This window comes from Opisthorchis viverrini (genome assembly GCF_000715545.1).
Source record: "Opisthorchis viverrini unplaced genomic scaffold opera_v5_163, whole genome shotgun sequence".
Lineage (NCBI taxonomy): Eukaryota > Metazoa > Platyhelminthes > Trematoda > Opisthorchiida > Opisthorchiidae > Opisthorchis > Opisthorchis viverrini.
This window is the reverse complement of record NW_008751821.1, coordinates 1,064,667-1,084,592: the sequence shown is the minus strand read 5'-3', so window position 1 is coordinate 1,084,592 and position 19,926 is coordinate 1,064,667. Positions and strand designations below refer to the sequence as shown.

The window sequence follows — 19,926 nt, the reverse complement described above, 5'->3', positions numbered from 1 at the left end:
GCTTTAGTTTCTGTTTTTAAATCAAAATCAATTCAGTAATCTAACCACGATTCGAGTAACTAGATGAATTATAGTGCAGAATCCCTACTCGGCACTTGGATGGGTGCGTTCCTTGTTTGAAGGTGACGCGGAATGCGAACGATCCACACCTATGTTGAGCAGAATTAGCATGCACTTGCTTTTTTCAGTGGTGATACAACTTGTATTGTTGGAAGATTCTTGAACAACTGGTCCAACAGTCTTCAAAGTAGTTCGGAACTCGAGAAATACACTCATTTGCAAATCAATTCGGTTTTCACGAGAGACTCAACTGAATCTCTCGTTTATGATATATAAAAACAGTCCAATTTGGGTTCCAGTAGATCATAAGGTTGACGGAAACTCGGGGACTGCGCCTATCTCATGAGCCCTAACAAGAGCAAAACCGGTCGTGGGCTGTCGAAGAGTTTTCAGCAACCTTGTGAGTAGTTCCCCTTATGAAAATGTTGTGCTTGTTTTCTCTATTTTAAAGATCCGTCGTTTTTTCACTACCCTTTGTCCAATAGTTTATACTCATAAAGCGTAATTTGCGCACGTTCTAGACGAGATAGAACCTCTCCATACACATTGCAATCTGCTAGCCCAACTTGAATTGATATAGTCATGGATTTGGAGAAGTAATTTGTGCTCCAATTAGTTCATATTGATTGTATAAATTTTACACCGGAAGGACTTATGCACTATCGTTCTATAAAAAAATTAACCTCAAAGCTTCTCACACATCGATACTTTGGCTTATTCGTGGTCGCAATCTCTTTACTTCTATTTAATTTCTCTACTCTTTCTAATGTTTGCAACCATGACAGTCTAACTAACGCATTTGAAACCATTGTTTTGCAGGGAATGCTTTTCGGAAATACCGACTTGTTGCACCAGCCTACGGATCTGGTCCGGCTGTGGATGCATGAATCTCATCGTGTCTATTCGGACAAACTCATGGAAAGAGCTGATGTGGAAACTTTCGACCGACTTCTTCGTGATATTACTAAGAAAAGTCTCGATGATATTGATGAGAGCGCGCTGTTTCGGTCACCAAATCTGTTCTGTCACTTTGCTCTTGGGATCGGTGAACCGAAATACATGCCTGTGGAGAACCAGGCAGATATACGAAAGATATTGCACGATGCTTTGGATAGCTACAATGAACTCAATGCCGTCATGAATCTGGTCCTATTTGAAGATGCTGTCAGCCATATACTGCGGATCAACAGGATTCTTGAACTGCCCAGAGGGAATGCCCTATTGGTTGGCGTCGGTGGTTCAGGAAAACAGTCACTATCCCGCTTGGCCGCTTTCATAAGTTCGCTTGAGGTGTTTCAAATTACTCTCCGGAAGGGATACGGCATACCTGATCTAAAAGCTGCTCTGGCCAACCTGTATCTTAAAGCTGGGTTGAAAAACACTGGTACGGTGTTCTTATTGGCAGATGCTCAAGTGGCCGATGAGAAGTTTCTAGTGATCATCAATGACCTTCTGGCATCTGGTGAAATTCCTGACCTACTTCCAGATGACGAATATGAAAATGTTATTAACGCTATGCGTGGCGAAGTGAAGTCCCAAGGGTTACAAGATACTCGGGAGAATTGTTGGGCGTACTTCATCGACAAAGTGCGTCGTCTACTGAAGGTAGTATTGTGCTTTTCTCCCGTCGGCTCCACATTACGAGTCCGAGCCAGAAGATTTCCCGCACTGGTGAACTGCACCAGTATTGACTGGTTTCATGAGTGGCCAAAAGAAGCCCTTTTGTCCGTTTCTACAAGCTTCTTGTCAAACATGGAACTATTACCAGAAGAACTCAGGCCATCTGTGTCACAGTTTATGACCTACGCCCACCAGGCCGTGAATGAGATTAGTGCGAGTTACTTGCAAAATGAACGCCGTTACAACTACACAACACCCAAGTCATTCTTGGAACAGATTCAGCTGTATTCAAATATGTTCAAGAAAAAACACTATGATTTGGTAGCAAAAATTCATCGTATGGAGAATGGTTTGCAGAAGCTCGAAAGTACAGCTCAACAAGTCGACGAGTTGAAGGCCAAACTAGCCGCTCAAGAAGTGGAGCTCGCCCAGAAGAATGAAGATGCCAACCAATTGTTGGCCGTCGTCGTGGAAGAAACAGAAAAGGTCAGAGGAGAAAAAGAGATAGCCAATGAGGAAGAGAAGAAAGTTGCTGTTATTAAGGCCGAGGTGTCGATAAAACAGAGAGAGTGTGAAATTGATTTGGCTAAAGCAGAACCTGCCTTGATTGCGGCCCAAGAAGCGCTAAATACATTGAATAAAAACAATTTGACGGAGATGAAGTCGTTCGGAACACCACCACCCGCCGTGGTCACTGTGTCCGCAGCAGTCATGGTTCTACTAGCTCCTGATGGTAAAATTCCTCGAGACAGGAGTTGGAAAGCTGCAAAAGCCGGGATCATGAGCAAGATCGATACCTTCTTGGACAGATTAATTCACTATGACAAGGAGCATATACATGAAAACTGTCTAAAAGCTGTCCAAGACTACATCAAGGATCCAGAATTCGATCCTGAATCTATTCGTAGTAAGTCTACTGCAGCTGCAGGCCTATGCGCATGGGTAATCAACATTGTGGAATTTTACAAAATATATTGTGATGTCAAACCCAAACGTGATGCACTGGACGAAGCTAACGAGGAATTGCGCCAAGCTACTGAGAAACTTGAAAGTATTCAAGAGAAAATCAAGGAACTGGAGTTGACTCTGAAAGAGCTGACAACCAAGTTTGAGATTGCGTCTGCAGAAAAGCAGCGTTGTCAAGATGAGGCCGATGCAACAATGAAGACGATTGACCTTGCTAACCGACTTGTTGGTGGCTTGGCTTCAGAGAAAGTTCGGTGGGCCAATCAAGTTGAATTGTTCAAATCTCAAGCGAAGACCCTGCCCGGTGATGTTTTACTCACTGCCGCGTTCCTGTCCTACGTTGGGTGCTTTACAAAACGTTACAGAACTGCCATAATGGAAACCTGCTGGATTCCTTTTCTTAGCACCTTGAATCCCCCAATCCCCCAAAGGCAAGGTCTGGATCCCCTGCAGATGCTGACAGATGATGCTATGGTGGCGGCCTGGAATAACGAAGGTCTCCCAGCTGATCGAATGTCCATCGAAAATGCTACGATACTGACAAATACAGAGCGCTGGCCCCTGATGATCGACCCTCAACTACAAGGAATCAAATGGATAAAGACACATTATGAAAGCAACCTGCGCGTGGTCCGCCTGGGTCAGAAAGGTTATTTGGACTGTATCGAACAAGCCATCACCGCTGGGGATACCGTATTATTGGAAAATATTGAAGAAACCGTTGATCCCGTCTTAGATCCTTTACTAGGTCGTATGACAATCAAGAAAGGTAGAGCAATTCGGATCGGTGACAAAGAGGTCGAATATAGCCCTGATTTTCGTTTAATCCTCCAAACTAAATTGGCCAATCCGCATTATAAACCGGAGATGCAGGCCCAGACAACCCTGATTAATTTTACGGTAACGCGCGATGGCCTGGAAGATCAGCTTTTGGCTAATGTGGTGAGTAAAGAAAGACCGGATTTAGAAAAATCGAAGGCAGATTTGACAAGACAACAGAATGAGTTCAAAATTACCCTGAAACAACTGGAAGACAGCTTGCTAGCTAGACTCTCCGCCGCCGAGGGAGATTTCCTCGGGGATTATGCTCTGGTTGAAAACTTGGAGACCAGTAAGCGAACAGCTAGTGACATCGAGGTGCAAGTGGAACAATCGATGGTTACTGAAATCAAAATAAACAAAGCGCGTGAGCTCTATCGACCGGCAGCAGCCCGCGCATCATTACTCTACTTTATTCTGAATGATTTGAATAAAATCAATCCGATCTATCAATTTTCGCTCAAGGCTTTCCGGAGTGTTTTCGAGGTCGCCATTGACCGCACAGAAGCCGCGGAGGAGGTGAAAGATAGGGTGCGTAACCTCATTGACACCATTACCTTCTCAGTGTTTGTATACACGTCACGCGGTCTGTTTGAGCAAGATAAAATGACATTCCTTGCACAAATGGCATTCCAAATTTTGCTAATGAACAAAGAACTTGATCCTTTGGAACTCGACTTTCTATTACGTTTCCCCGTCGTACCAAATGTCACCTCCCCGGTGGAATTCTTGTCCAACAACAACTGGGGTGGGATCAAGGCTTTGTCCGCTATGGAAGCTTTTCGTAATTTAGATAAGGACATTGAAGGATCGGCGAAACGCTGGAAAAAACTAGTGGATGGAGAGGCACCGGAAAAAGAGAAGCTACCTCAGGAATGGAAATCTAAAAATGCTCTACAAAGACTTTGCATTATGCGGGCACTCCGCCCAGATCGTATGGTCTACGCCATAAAAGATTTCGTGACGGAAAAACTAGGAGCAAAGTACGTGGAGGGTTCCGGAATGCCGTTCGCGAAGTCTTTTGAAGAAGCTGGACCAGCCATTCCCATCTTCTTTATTTTGTCACCTGGAGTGGACCCTCTGAAAGACGTAGAATCTCTGGGCAAAAAGTTAGGATTTACCAACGACAACAAAAACTTCCACAATGTATCCTTGGGTCAGGGACAGGAAGTTGTTGCTGAGAATGCTATGGAGCTGGCGTCTAAAGAAGGCCATTGGGTAGTTTTGCAAAACATACATCTAGTTGCTCGTTGGTTACCTACCCTGGAGAAACGTATGGAAGAGTGCGCTGAACACGGTCACACCAATTACAGATTGTTTATCAGTGCAGAACCTGCTGGTTCGCCCGAATCCCACATCATACCACAAGGAATTTTGGAGAACGCCATTAAGATTACCAATGAGCCTCCAAGTGGAATGCACGCAAATTTACACAAGGCGTTGAGTAATTTTAGTCAGGACACACTGGAAATGTGCTCACGGGAGAATGAGTTCAAGACCATTCTGTTTGGTCTCTGTTACTTCCATGCAGTGGTTTGTGAACGCAGAAAATTTGGCCCACAAGGTTGGAATCGAGTGTACCCCTTTAACATGGGTGACCTTACTATAAGCGTAAACGTGTTGTATAACTACTTGGAGACCAACAGTAGGGTTCCATGGGAAGATCTACGTTACCTGTTTGGGGAGATTATGTATGGAGGTCACGTGACTGATGACTGGGATCGTCGATTGTGCAAAACGTATCTGGAGGAATATCTCGTACCAGAAATGTTAGATGGCGATCACTATTTGGCACCGGGATTCTTAGTCCCACAAAACACCGATTACAAAGGATATCACCAATATATTGATGATAATTTGCCACCAGAATCCCCTTATCTGTATGGGCTCCACCCAAATGCTGAGATGGAGTTTCTGACCAATACGTCAGAAAAGTTGTTCCGAACACTGTTGGAGATGCAACCTCGTGATTCAGGTGCGGGAACTGGGGCAGGAATAAGCAGAGAGGAGAAGTTACAAGCCACATTGGACGAAATACTGGATAAATTACCGGATGAATTCAACATGCTCGAATTGCAAGGCAAAGTACCACCAGAAGATAGAACTCCATATGTAGTGGTTGCATTCCAGGAATGTGAGCGAATGAATATCTTGATTCGTGAGATGCGTCGTTCCTTGAAGGAACTTAGTTTGGGTATCAAAGGTGAACTGACGACTACTCAGGAAATGGAGACACTTGGGAACACACTCATACTGGATGGCATACCGGAATCATGGATGAAACGAGCCTACCCAAGTTTATATCCGCTAGGTATGTGGTATGCAGACATGTTATCTCGCATCAAGGAATTGGAAGCATGGACTAACGACTTCAGCTTACCAAACAGTGTATGGCTAGGTGGTCTGTTTAATCCGCAGTCATTTCTGACGGCAATTATGCAACAAACAGCAAGAAGAAATGAGTGGCCGCTGGACCGAATGGTATTACAGTGTGACGTAACAAAGAAAACCCGGGAAGAAATGTCTGCACCACCACGTGAGGGTGCATTCACCCATGGCCTTTATATTGAAGGCGCACGATGGGATACACAAACAGGAATGATAACCGAAGCACGTTTGAAAGAACTGGCACCTGCTTTACCCGTCCTGTTTCTCAAAGCGATCCCAGTTGACCGTCAAGATCTACGAAATACCTATGCGTGCCCCGTGTACAAAACGAAAACCAGAGGGCCGACGTTTGTGTGGACTTTCAACATGAAAACAAAGGAGAAGCCCTCTCGCTGGATACTTGGTGGTGTTGCTCTGTTGCTGCAAGTATAGAACTTCATTGCGTTGGACACATCAGTTTGAACCTCGTAAAATAAATGTGTCATTTCCTTGACGAACAAAGAAAATTATGTACCGTACTGCATATCCCTCAGTTGTATCGTTTTTACTTTCTTATACATGAGTTTAGTACGGCACAAGTACCACAGAAGAGTAAAGGTTGGCCCTCCAGAGTTTTGTGAGCCACGGTGATCTGTAGGATATTCAAGTTCACGGCAACAACTCTTCGGAAAAAGTTATGCAGCCCCCAAAAAAGGAGCTAAATACATAAGTACACTACATAGATAAGCAGACACTGAAGATCCAGGGTATCAGGTCAGAGGTTTCCTTATTCTCTGAAAGCCTCCTAGTTGGATGTGGACCTACGTTTTACTCTAGGTTGATTTTTTTGGCCCATTTTTATACTCACTTCGGAACTGAACGCAGATGAACCATGGCTTGATATTTTCCAGTTAGCACGAAAATGAACCGTATTCCACAATACCCTGCATGAATTGCAAAAGAGAAATCGATCAGTCTGAACAGTCAGAATCTACATTTTGGTATTTTGCATCCATTTTGTCTAGAAGGGCTCCTTTTTACCATTTTCGTGTCTCTTCGTGTTGTGTTTTTACAGTTATGTACTTGGGTGCCACTTGGGTGTGGCAATGTTTGTCTACCAGACGAGGGACAGTTAGCATATTTTCTTTCCTACGAAACACTTTTTGAACGGTAAACTTCAAGGTCAACGTTGACTTGTTGTTTATCTTAGGAGAAAAAACTTTTTTTAGAAAACAAGGAAATTAAACTGCAGTTAAGGGGCTGAGTGCGAAATAACAAAATTAGCCGTTTAACTATTTGTAGCTAACTACGTGTCCAACCATTATTTTATGGTTAGCATACAAAACATATTTAGATAGGTGTCTTTGAGATTTTTCAATATTTTTACCGCCTGGTGTCGAAAGACAACCCTATTCTTTCGGGAGCTTGTCCTCTGATTCTAGCGTAATACTTACTAGTGCACTTATACAATGGACAAAGGGGCAGTTTATGTCGTTAGAAAGCTCTCTAGAAATACTACCTTTATTAAAATCGAAATATAAACGGGCCTCTGTATATGGTCCCTTGAGAGCGCAAGCATAGATAACGAAGTTTATAGGTATTTCCCCAGTACAAGAGGTAGAGATCTACTCGATCGCATGTCTCGCCTGAAGCGTCTTTGGAGCAACCCGTAAACATGGCCGTGCTGTCATCTTCATTTCACCATTGACATCAAAATGCATCAAGAGGATTTGGCTCAGATTCAGCGAGCGGGGCAAACGACGAACAGGTTGACCTATGTCGTCTATGTAGTAATGGAAAAAAAGTCCCAGCCGGGAAGATAATGAGGCTGTCCTTTAATAAATAAGCGCTGAACAAGCTAAACCCAAAAAGTCCGTTTTTGTCATTCATATCATTCGATTCATACACAGTCTTTCTGGTACACTCCTCACATACTTTCAGGTAAGTTATAGTGTTCTAGGTGATCAAACTACCACCTTTCGGACTGCCAGTCACGTGGATAGAAAACTACCGGGTGTCAGAGCTAGAATTATTGGGTGTCAGACCTAGAATTATTGTTCACAGAGTAATCCCCCTATAGAACACTGTTTACCTCCAAACACGATAATCTAACCCTGAAATAAACAAGAGATTTAGTTAGGTTCCAAGTGAGCCTCCCTTCAAAAACAATTCGGTATACAGATGAGTGTATACGTTGAATTGCGTGCAATTTGGGTTCAAGTGGAGCATACGGTTTACCGGAACTCAGGAACCGCGCCTATCTTATGAGTTTTCAGAAGAGAGAAACCCATCGTGAGCTGCCGAGGAGTCTTCAAGAACCTTATGAGTAATGTATTACGTCTAAATTATAACGATGGTTAATAAAAGCTGACGACCGCTAGCAGAGATTACCGAAAGATGTAATGAACTCATTTTGATAATTGAACCATTCACGTGACATTGCATCGCCTGCTTCATTTGTGACCGATAGATGTTCGTAAAGGCATTCCCCACAAATGATCAGCATCACTGGTTACTGCAAAATTACGTAAACCATTCTGTGCAGGCGTACGTGGTTCTGCCAACTCTGCCTGGTGGAGGTTGATTTGTGCATCATCACAGCACTTCGGCAGTCGCATAAGCGTTTTTCTAAATGGAACACTTAGGGGAGATCCACAGACAACTGGGTGATCCCACACAAGACTGAAGGGGGACGACCGTCGTAAACTTTTCTGATCACTGGCTACTCTGCTGTCTGAAAGTAAGCAAGTAATTTTGGGTAAAAGACCACCAATAATGACACAGGAAGCCAAATAAGTACAGGAAATCACAATGTGGCGAATCGAACCGGCGCGCTGGTTCGAGTCATAAAGATTTTTTGTTTTGCAAGCGCGGACTTGATGTGTGATGGCTACCGTGATGTATACCGTTTCCCGAAACCCGGATACGCGCTACAGAGTTTCGGGTGCCGGCTATGTACGTGAATTACCGTACCACTACGATAAACAAATGACCAATAGCGTGTGTCGTCTAATCGTTTCTGGTATGTGGCAGCAAAAAAATTCGCCCTTACAGATTTCAATCCATGCGGTTGATGTCTTACGTCAGCAGTCTTGCTGAAGCTGATCGTTTCTCAATGGTGAACGTTTCCAGTAGGTTGGAAGCCCCCGAAGAAAGGGATAGCAGTATGCGCACAAGGTTTTCAGATGCCCTTCTGATAACTAGGTGGTTCGATAAACCGAAATCAGACTAGCTGTTACACCGACGAATTCGATGAATTAATTTCTAGGGCCACTGGCCGGTTACTCCTCATTTTGGCATAGAATGGATACTTTTCGTGAACCACTTTTTCCCTGTCGTCCAGTGTCTGTGCGCACAGCATTTTGTTGATTTGTCCCCTAAGGCGAATATACGGAAAAACTGCACACGTTCGAGTGTGGTTATCTATGTTCCCGTCTGTGCAGTGTGTACCTGTATTCTAACGAGGTAGCGACGTCAGCAGTATGGGAAACAATAAAGATGGGACATCTTCCCGTACACTTGCACAGGTAAAGACACGTACACTAACACATACTTACCGACCGACGCTACAGAACTGGGACGGAAGCAGAATTTCCTCCTAACTCACTCAGAGGAATGATGGCCGCTTTGTAGATTTCCTGTTCAAAATTAGGCTGTTTTTATTTTGCCCAAGACAAACACGGACTTGGCTTTTAGGAGCACGATATTCTTGGTTGCCAGGGCAAAGCAGTGCAAAAAGTGAAATGGTAATACCAGTACAACGAATGGATCTAGGTCCGGTAGTCCAGTTGATCAGCACAGTTGAGGAAGGAATTTCGTTAGCCTAGGTGGTCGAAACTGATTTTGGTAACTTGCATTTGCATCTAAAAACCTATGCTTGCTAAAGGCGCCTGTTGGCACCCAAAGCGTGCGTCTAACAAGTTTCTATCTGTTCAGTCAAGTTACCAGCTTGGCAATGGATTATGCTGATTAGGCATCCTTAATTAGAACGTATAATAAACTGTAGCAAACTGTGTCCAAACTTACTAGCCTGTATTATACCACAGATAAAGACAGGTACCTTATTTTTACCATTCAAGTTAACTTCGTTTTACATACTGATAACCACAGGGACATTGTCGATTGCTCAAGGTAAATACTATCCATCGATTTCTGTGGAGCATTTGGCTGCCGAGCTGCTTCCAGAATACAGTAGCCAGATAGGCGCTAGAACAATGAATCCGAGTGAATTTGGTTTAATTTCACAGAAAACATCCTGTACTGGCAAACTGTTGCATCTGTGTAGCTGATATCTTTCGGGCCAAAACACTGAAGTATTTTTTCACCTTTCTCCCATAGAGTGATGTGGCTTCTGAGAATGTGTGACAGAGTAGCTACGGTATTTTTGGTTTCTGTTGCATCTCACACCCCATGGTAAGTAAGATTTGTAGAACATGTAACTGTTCATTATTCCACAACTCTTCCGCACATTTTAGATTATTTTTCATGCAGTGGGAGTTAGTTTTTTAATTAATCAAGTGAGCGCACTTTCCGGATACACAGGAACTTACGTGTGTCCATAAAGTCCAGGTCGCTTACATGAGTTCGCCTGAATGTTCAGTGGCTCAAACGTTAGTTCGTATGGGAATCCAAAATTCTAGGTTTCTGTGGTAACTAAATTATAGATATATGGTGTTTAGTTATTTACTGCTGGCTGTATTATGTACTGTTTTTTCAGTCAGTAAGCAGCTCAGAATCTAAGCCGTTTTGAGCAGTTTAGATTTGTCCCAGAGTCCTTCAACTCGTTAACTTAGTTGACAGTTTCCCCATCGTTTTTACAGAAACATTAAACAGGCAAGAGAATAAACGATTAGTCGCAGCGACTAAACGGTCCTTTTTAGAAGGAAAGCTCAACAAGCAACTGAAATTGGCCTACTTTCCAGGGCCTCAGTCTAATAGAAAAGGATGGAACTTTTTATGAAAATGTAGCGATATTCTAGAGCTTTTTTGTGATATTTAAGCATCAAAGTGGTAGAAAACATGTAGGGGTAAGCTATCGTGCGGGAACATGTGAACAAAAGTAATTTTTGTGACTTCGTCTTCTCATAGAAGTGAGCGCTGATTAAGTGCCGAACAGGACTAAGTTTTGAGGACCCCAGCCCCAGGCTAACAAAATGACCTATAGTGATGGTAGCTAAGCTGGAACCACGTCCAGTGTAGTATAGCCTCATTTCAAACGAACCTGTAGAATTTGCCTTTGTATGCATGCCAGTGACTCTTCAGGGTTTGTTTGGAACTTATTTGTGCATTTTTTGCAAATAAATCATGCTCGATTTCTGAACTTTTACCAACCACATTCTAAACCCACTGAACTCCAAAGTAACTCTTTTTCAAAAGGTCCTCACTTCAAGCTTTAAATTAGACGGTGTGTTATCTAATCCTGCTTATGTATTAACCTTTACATATCGAAGAAAAAGCATATACCTGTTCACGTTGTCGAATTACTGATGTTTTCCAGAACTCATTACTCTCATTCTGTTTCCGGAAAAAAAGGTGCTTCAATATTGATTTTTAAATGCACACAATTTGTAGCTAACTTATGACAACAAATCGATCGTTCAGCCGCGCTCCATTGGTGTGCTTTCTTATCCAGCCTAAGAACCAACGCAGTCAGAGTGGATTCTGTAAGGTACGGAATCTACTAGGGCTGCTGTAGTTCAGAATCTGTTTGGTTGAAATTTGGTACTTTTGGGACAGTCCTATGAACAACAGTGCAGGATATCGATGTGCCACTCTACTACTAAATTTCCCTTTGCATGAGAAACGATAGTTTCGGACTGAAACTGATGGTGTAGCCCCCCCCCAACAACACTAATACGTCATCGATGTCTGAAATGTGTACAAAGGCTGTTTAACATCATTTTTGTTTACCCGAAATGTGTATCTACTAGCTATATCCACCCCGGTTTCAAAGCAAATCACTTCTGATTGGGGGTATGTAGTTAGCTGCTCTAATGTGAAGCTTGGTGCCTAAAAGTTTTGATATAGATATCCCTCCGCGTTATATATATAGTGATGTTTAATAGAAAAATGTCCCACTTGCCATTCTTAAACCCAAAACTTCTGAGCTGCTTATCAGAAGTACAGTCACCTCCTCCTATCAACTTTCAGCCTCACTGTGTTAGCCCCTAATAGGTGATGTTCAGGGTAAATTCCCGCTGCGAAATTTCTAAACCTGATTCCAGCTTTGTGAAATACTCAGTCCTGATTACAGTACAGCAAGAACAATACGACCATACGGTGCTCCTCGACTAGTTATCTTGGGCCGAAAAGAACAAGATGGATCGCTTCATTGATGCAATTAGATGTGCTCAACGCTAAAATTACAACTGGAAACGGGTTCCCGACACTCTTCTTGTCGGCCAGGTGTTTGGAACACTGATTTACCAGGGTGGATCATGTATGTCCCACCAAAACTAGTTGCGTAATATTTGTGCGCAGCACGCACACTTGTCACGGCAGCAGCAGTTGTCATAAGAGCATTGTTTATTCTATGGCTACCCCCGACTGCTTCAGGTTTGTGGATCGAATGAGTAAATTTGTGTAGAGTTTATGCCTTGGTCCTCCCCTCTTTTTTGTTTTTACAGTCAGAAGATTATATGGTGCTTATAATCATGTACCTGGTCCCACCCTTGTGCACAAAAGTGTTTGGCCTACTGAGCTAGTCATAGATGCAGAGGAATTGAGGGATTGATGGGAGGACAGAAACAGCAGGATCAGTGATAAACTGGCGGTGGTGACCTGCTGGAACAATGAGTGAACTGAAATTCATCGCAGTGATGGTTTCCTGTCTTCGAGTTGATGAGAATGCGATGATTGATTCGTCAAACCATCATTTTAGGGGAAATCTGTCACTACTGCAAACGATATTTGTGAATGAAATAAAGACAAAGACGAATGAAGAGCATGCAGAAACTTCACCATGACCGACTTGTCGTCAGTGACTTGTAAAATGATACGCTCACAGGTGTCCTTAAAAATATTTCACAGATTTTTCAAATACTTATCCAAATGAAACCGAAAACGACTGCCTTCACCAACCTCCTGATTTGAAAGAAACAACCAAACAGACATCAAGCAGCTTAGGAAATGTCAGTTTACTAGCTTTTTCGAGGTCCCATTGACAGACAGGCAAGGAGGTTATTGCCTAATTGGATTTTTTTAGAATCATCTGAGTTGCTAGCGTGTTCGTGAGTTTAGCGTCATAACTGAGGTTTGTTTGTGGTACCCTGGAGGTATGAAGTCTGAAAGCTGGAACAGTCAACCATTTACAGCGCTAGTTATGAGCCTGAATAAAAGCAAGACTTGGGTGGGGTTATCTCCTTATTTATGGTCCAACCAAAATAATCACACTAGCAATTAAAATGTGAGCCACGTTGCCCCAGAGTCTAATAAGTGCTCGACTACCCACTAACACTCACACTACCTCTGTTCTAATGAGACTACTCAATAGGTTGCTGAAAACTCTTTGACAGCGCCTGTCTGATAAGCCCCAAGCAGGGCGGAACCGATCGTGGGCTATTGAAGGGTTTTCAGCAACCTTGTGAGTAGTTCCCCCGGTGAAAATATACTGCGATATCTCGAATATGGTACCAACTGAAACCTGAGGCGGCCTGTGTGCAGCACATTCAGTTAAAGAACATCATAAACGAGAGATTCACGTGATTCTCTCGTGAAAACCAAATTGATTTGCAAATGAGTGCAGCTGTCGATACCTCCGTTCTGTTTCAACTATTCCTAGCTAGGTATCCTAATGGACGTTCTGGTGCCGAGCTATGGGGTACCACAAAATCTGGGGGGAGGGGCAAACGGAGCAAACCGCAGAAAACTGGTTGCAAAACGTAAAATATAGCAATCATCTCGGATTCGTCATCCGAAGGATGATAAACCGCTCATGTGATGAACATCCGCATTTTCCAAGTGAAACGATTCCAATAATTTCTCAGGCACCTAAACTGATGTTGCCTCGGCCTAACCATATACGATTTGAACTGTTATTTAAGTGGATTTTGGCATCCAAAGACTCCGTCCCTCGTGTGACTTTCATATGGCAGAAAGCAGCCCAAGGCTGAGCTTATAAGTCTTCAAGGGAATTTCATTCTAGTTGTATTACAGGAATCAGTATTGCCTTATACGAAATACCAAACTAGAGAGTGGAAACGACTGGTGGCTACACAACTGCGACGGTTTCGGGCGAATGTTCTCATACTGTTTTGTTCGAAAGTGCTCGCTTAGCTTCGGCCAGTAAGAAGCACACTGAACAATGCTATTCGGTCGTATTCCGTTCCACGAGAACAATTCTCAGAACCAAAGGCACACAAAATGTGTGGTTCAGTCCGCTGACTGCCCCGCATCTTTGTTGGATTGTGTATCAAAAACAGACGTCATTCTCTCTGTCACCAAGTGCCTGGAAGCCTGGTAAATAATTACACATGGTGAAAGCGATTGTTCACATGACGTGCTCTGTTACCATCATATCTTCTGCACAATTGCGTTTTTCGATAACCTCAGTTGTTTTGGATTTTCCCAGACTGTCTGGCGTTTTGGTTTATTCAAAGGTTCGTTCAAGCATGATTGGCAATAAGCATTCACCCTAAACCGCTATCACTCTAGAAAAACCCACGTCCACCAGTTTCAAACCGTTAGGATGGTATGCTATTTAAGGGCAGAGTGCACCGTAATCCGCATAAAACGTTCCTGTTGGGTAAAATTGCTCGAACAACCACTGGGCTACCGTTTAACTGAAGGCAGCACACGGGTAAATGTATCAAGTAGGCTAGCACCAGGTTGCACCATAAATAGTCTCGACATGTAGCTTCCTGAGCTGAACAAGCTCAGGAATGAAAGTGCTATAATCACTTTTCATGTCCACAATTTGAGTGATCGCGGAGACCGGAACTACGTTGACATTTAGTCAGTTCTACATTAAAGTAAATTGCTAGGATCAGTGACCCACAAACAAGCCGAGGGGATTAGAGAAGTACAATTTGGTTTTTCACGGGAGACTCAAGTGAATCTCTCGTTTATGATGCTCTTCAACTGAACGTGTTGCACACAGGCCGCCTCGGGTTTCAGTTGGTACGATATTCGAGATATCGTAGTGTATTTACATAAGGAAAACTACTCACAAGATTGCTAAAGGCCCTCCGATAGCCCACGACCAGTGTTACCCTTCTTGGGGCTCATCAGGTAGGCGCTGTCGAGGAGTTTTAAGCAACCTCATGAGTAGTTTCCTTCATGAAAAAAAGCAGAGGGAATCATTATCTGACTCACCATGCTTACTATAAAAAACTACTTTTAGTTTTAAAAGATTTCACGCCGCTTCTTATTTTAGGCGAAACGCCTTAATTATGGGTGGGAAAACTCCCGCGTACGGATGTAATGGAACACAACGTTGGGTAGAATGTAAATGAAGCACAAAATTTCAGCTATCGCCGAGCCAGGGGACTTCATCTACACACAACCCCGCTGACGATGACACAGACATGAGTGTTTGTGTAAAATATTCTCTTGAGTTCATCACCAACAATGATGTTGATCAGTACTGACCATAATGGTATCTCCAGTTCGTTTCCTCATCGAACTACAGAAAGCCTCGTTATATCTGAAGCTTTCCTCTTCAGTCTTATTTCACAAGCAAATGTTACAGACCTGGAACATGAAAGGACAGTACCGAAAGCCACGCAGAATTGACTGAATCGTGCGAGACTCTTTCTAAAACTGAATGTGTGCGATCCTGGAAAACCGCATTCGTACTCAAATCTTTTACCGCTGTTGCCCGAGTCGGGGAAAATAATAGGCACTCATCCAATCGTAATGCAGACAATAAGGTATACTACTAGTATTACTTCGTATTGATAATGTTTCCTTAAAAGGATAGTTTCCAACAGATTTAATAGTTCCAAGGGCATCAATATTTCGTCAGATTTCAAGGCATTGTTCGGCGAATAATTGTTGTTAGCACACGAGGCCATAACAGTCCGAGTAATATTCTATCTGGCAGAAGTAAGTATATCAATTCCATCCTTGAAACCCTATCTCAAGGCACGATTTAACCAAAAACAAAAGTTTTGCTGCACTAGGATAATTGACCCAGGAGTCAACCGGCGGTATTTGTATAGTGTTCCACAGTACTGCTGTCGCTGGATTACATGCGCCTGTGCACAGGCACATCGATGCACTTAGACGCACAAGCACAATTCACTGACTGTGAATGATCTTCATTCTAAATGAATCTTGCACTTTCAGATCGCAACACAGATCTACTGTCATCAGATGGAAGCACTGTGACAGTTATCAGTTTTTCACGAAACAATAACACAGCCCCTGCGCTCACCTCCTCACTGATTTTGGTGAAATTACTTGTTTAAAGCCATGAAAGAAACAAGCAGTGTGCCACCTTAAGCTTTACCTAGACCATCTCATCGCGGTCAAGGCTAGCGATTACGTCGGTCCAGCTAGTCAGAAGTACGATTCAGGAGAGTTCGAAATGTTTCTTCCCTCGAAGTAATGCGTTATTGGATGATATAGTTCAGAATCATAACGATAATCCCAGAAGGATATTGAAAACTCCTCATCAATACGAGGTTATGAAAAGATTTACCAGCAGTAACGGTAGATGTGTTATCCGTATTTTTCTGTAAGTCTTGGTCTTTTCAATTAGCATTTACCTCCCATCAATGGTACTAGTTTTTCACCAGTTCCCAAGGGTATTTAGAACAGAACACTTATGCGTGCTAGTACAATAATCCATTTGGGGGAAACCAGATTATCAGCGATGCTTCATCATCAATAAACATCTTCTGGCCGACGATCCAAAAAACTCTTTGCGCGCTCACGACGTGAAAGTTAACAGCTGTATCGATATTTCTTCCTGGAACTTACGAAGACAAGTGTAAAATGTGTGCAGATCGACTTTTCCACCAACTGCCCAGCCTGGTCATGCGGTAACCCAGTTGTACTTTTGACGAAAAAACATTGGTAGATATCACCGGCCCTAGGAGAAAAATATATGCTCAAATAGACAACCTTCCCACAGAAACTTGGACTTCATTCTCACTACCTTGTTCTGCACTGCAATCTTAGGCATCATAATAATCGACAGACATCCTGGATTACTCTACCAAAACGGACATCTTTGAATTTTGCAGATGGGGAAGCAGTGCAGGGAAATCGTTCCTGGAATAACTGATTGAATAATAATAATAATAACAATAATTAATTAATTAATTAATTAATTGACTGATTGATTGATTGATTGATTGATTGATTGATTGATTGATTGATTGATTGATTGATTGATTGATTGATTGATTGATTGATTGATTGATTGATTGATTGATTGATTGATTGATTGATTGATTGATTGATTGATTGATTGATTGATTGATTGATTGATTGATTGATTGATTGATTGATTGATTGATTGATTGATTGATTGATTGATTGATTGATTGATTGATTGATTGATTGATTGATTGATTGATTGATTGATTGATTGATTGATTGATTGATTGATTGATTGATTGATTGATTGATTGATTGATTGATTGATTGATTGATTGATTGATTGATTGATTGATTGATTGATTGATTGATTGATTGATTGATTGATTGATTGATTGATTGATTGATTGATTGATTGATTGATTGATTGATTGATTGATTGATTGATTGATTGATTGATTGATTGATTGATTGATTGATTGATTGATTGATTGATTGATTGATTGATTGATTGATTGATTGATTGATTGATTGATTGATTGATTGATTGATTGATTGATTGATTGATTGATTGATTGATTGATTGATTGATTGATTGATTGATTGATTGATTGATTGATTGATTGATTGATTGATTGATTGATTGATTGATTGATTGATTGATTGATTGATTGATTGATTGATTGATTGATTGATTGATTGATTGATTGATTGATTGATTGATTGATTGATTGATTGATTGATTGATTGATTGATTGATTGATTGATTGAATTGAATTGCATTCATTCACGCACTGGCGATAATTTATCGCGCCTTGGATAGTTTTTGATTACAGTAAATCAGCCGTTTCTGTATTACAGTGATCAAAATTAAGTCGAGACTGGGAAGCTGTCATCGAACACCGATCTGATAGCTTGGTTTATGTCCGAGTGTTTGCCGAGTTATTGTTTCCCGCTCCAGTTCTGCAAACGATTGCCGGCCAGTACGTTGAGAAAACTAAATCTCCAAATTGTTTACTTCCACACATTTCTCAGACTAAGGTTCCTGTACGGGAGAACCGTCATTATCCCCATCCACATGGACAGCGATAATACAGCATACAAAAGACCGTTTAATATAGTCAACAAGCGGTGATCATAAACTGTACAGTACCAGCTTATGGTATGGGCCGAAAAGTAAAATCTTCAGGTTTAAGCTGGCCTTTGTCGTCCGCATTACAAATAAAATGTTGAAAATTATGAAGTACTTAGTAAAAACCGGAGTGGTGATTTGAATTTGAATGACTTCAGCTAGTTCGTCCAATGTTTTCTACAGCCCAGAGGATCTCGGTGCGTTGGCATGTGTCCCAAAGTTCAAAACGGCAATTCGGCCTTTACGCATGCTGAACTTTTCTATAAGACTTTGGACTCATGGTCTTTCTTCAAGAGTAAACCCATTCTTCAGGGAATGAAATCCTGGAATATTTGCGTGCATGACCTCAGCATCTGAGCTAATCTCTCCTTCGTTTCCAGCCAGTAAGCTGTACAAGGAATTAAGCAGTCTAACTGAAGTCAATCCACAAAAGCTGATGGCAGTATTTTATGAGTTTCCTTCTGGCGAGGACTGTTCATCTCGGCGCAGTGCGACCCATATTAGAAGACTACATTCATGAAGTAACGTACAAGGCGTTCAACAAAGAAATTAGCTGGTTGTGGATTCAGTCACTGTACTCAGTTTTATTCTGCCGATGACTGACAGGAGTATGTAAGCGCTTTGAATATCTTTCATCATAGTGTCAAGCTCCACAACAGCATGGTCTAAATTCCCCTTTGGCTTTGTCCCAGCAACTGAAACAGATACGAACCAGCTGTCCGAGTACTGTCAATGCAACATGTGTCTCAGTAATACGTGCCTTAAATGCATTGAAACTTCCCGCGCCCTTAATGCTCGCTGATATGGTTACTACCTTTAAGGACATCTGGTTGCTTCCAATCTGAAGACTGATAATTCCCTCTGGACCGTGGAACTCAGTAAACAACTTGGGCTGTGGAGACTAAATCGTATCAGCCATGTTAAACATTGCACTTAGACGGGGACGGAAGCACACTGGTAAATTATGGTAATCTCGTGAAAAACTTAACTGGTTCATCAGTTGGTATTGTTTTCAGTCAAAGAATATCTTACATCTCCAAGATGTTAGTTTCTTCGTAAAAAGTTCGCGGGGTAAGTGTAAAAATTTAAACGTGGATCATCACCAGTATGGCCTAGTGTATAAAATTATGGACTACCGCTTCGGTGACCCGGGTTACATGCTCTAGACTAGCTGACGACTCCCGTCTTTATGGCCTGCAAACCTGCGGTTACATAGCCGAAAGATGTGAAAGGTTCCTATCTAATTAACGCTTCAGTTACTTGGGGGAGCTTGTGCTCAAAAACTATTTATATCCAACTTCTTCCCTTCCTACTCGTTGACAGTAGTGTGTTGCCCCTACATAAGATATTGTGATACCTCGAATATCGTACAAACTGCAACATGAGGCTGCCCGAGACAGCACATTCAGTTTCTTAAGAACAGCATAAACAGAAGATTCAGCTGATAATCAGCTGGGTCTCCCGTGAAAACCAAAGTGGCATGCAAATATGTGTATTTCGCTGATCCCTTCCTTCATTTCCACCACCACTGGTTTACTACCTGATGGATAAAATTCTATTATGAACCTCGAGGTACCTCAATAGTTAAGGCGTGAAATTACTGACCGGAAGGTCTGGTGTTCGAACCCAGCCTGAGTGTCTTGAGTGCTCGTGTCTAAGTTTCGGCAACTAGGCTTCCTTCTGGTGGCAGTGCGGCT

General features: G+C 42.3%; 2 protein-coding genes across 2 annotated transcripts in view; one reads left to right on the top strand and one right to left on the bottom strand.

Annotated features, from left to right (window-relative positions):
* Positions 1-6,386, top strand: part of T265_07284 (hypothetical protein) — a gene marked incomplete at both ends in the record, with an annotated part of 58,119 nt that extends 51,733 nt beyond the window's left edge. The window contains one exon of the mRNA XM_009172762.1: positions 880-6,386. Coding sequence (XP_009171026.1) covers positions 880-6,285 — 5,406 coding nt within the window. The remainder of the gene's footprint in view (positions 1-879) is intronic.
* On the bottom strand, positions 4,023-16,814 carry T265_14254 (hypothetical protein; the record flags this gene model as incomplete). The annotated part of the gene is made up of 3 exons (XM_009172771.1): positions 4,023-4,286; positions 6,701-6,776; positions 16,756-16,814. Coding segments are annotated over 3 exons (399 nt in total), but the record flags the coding sequence as incomplete, so codon positions are not given.
* Positions 16,815-19,926: the final 3,112 nt, after the last annotated feature.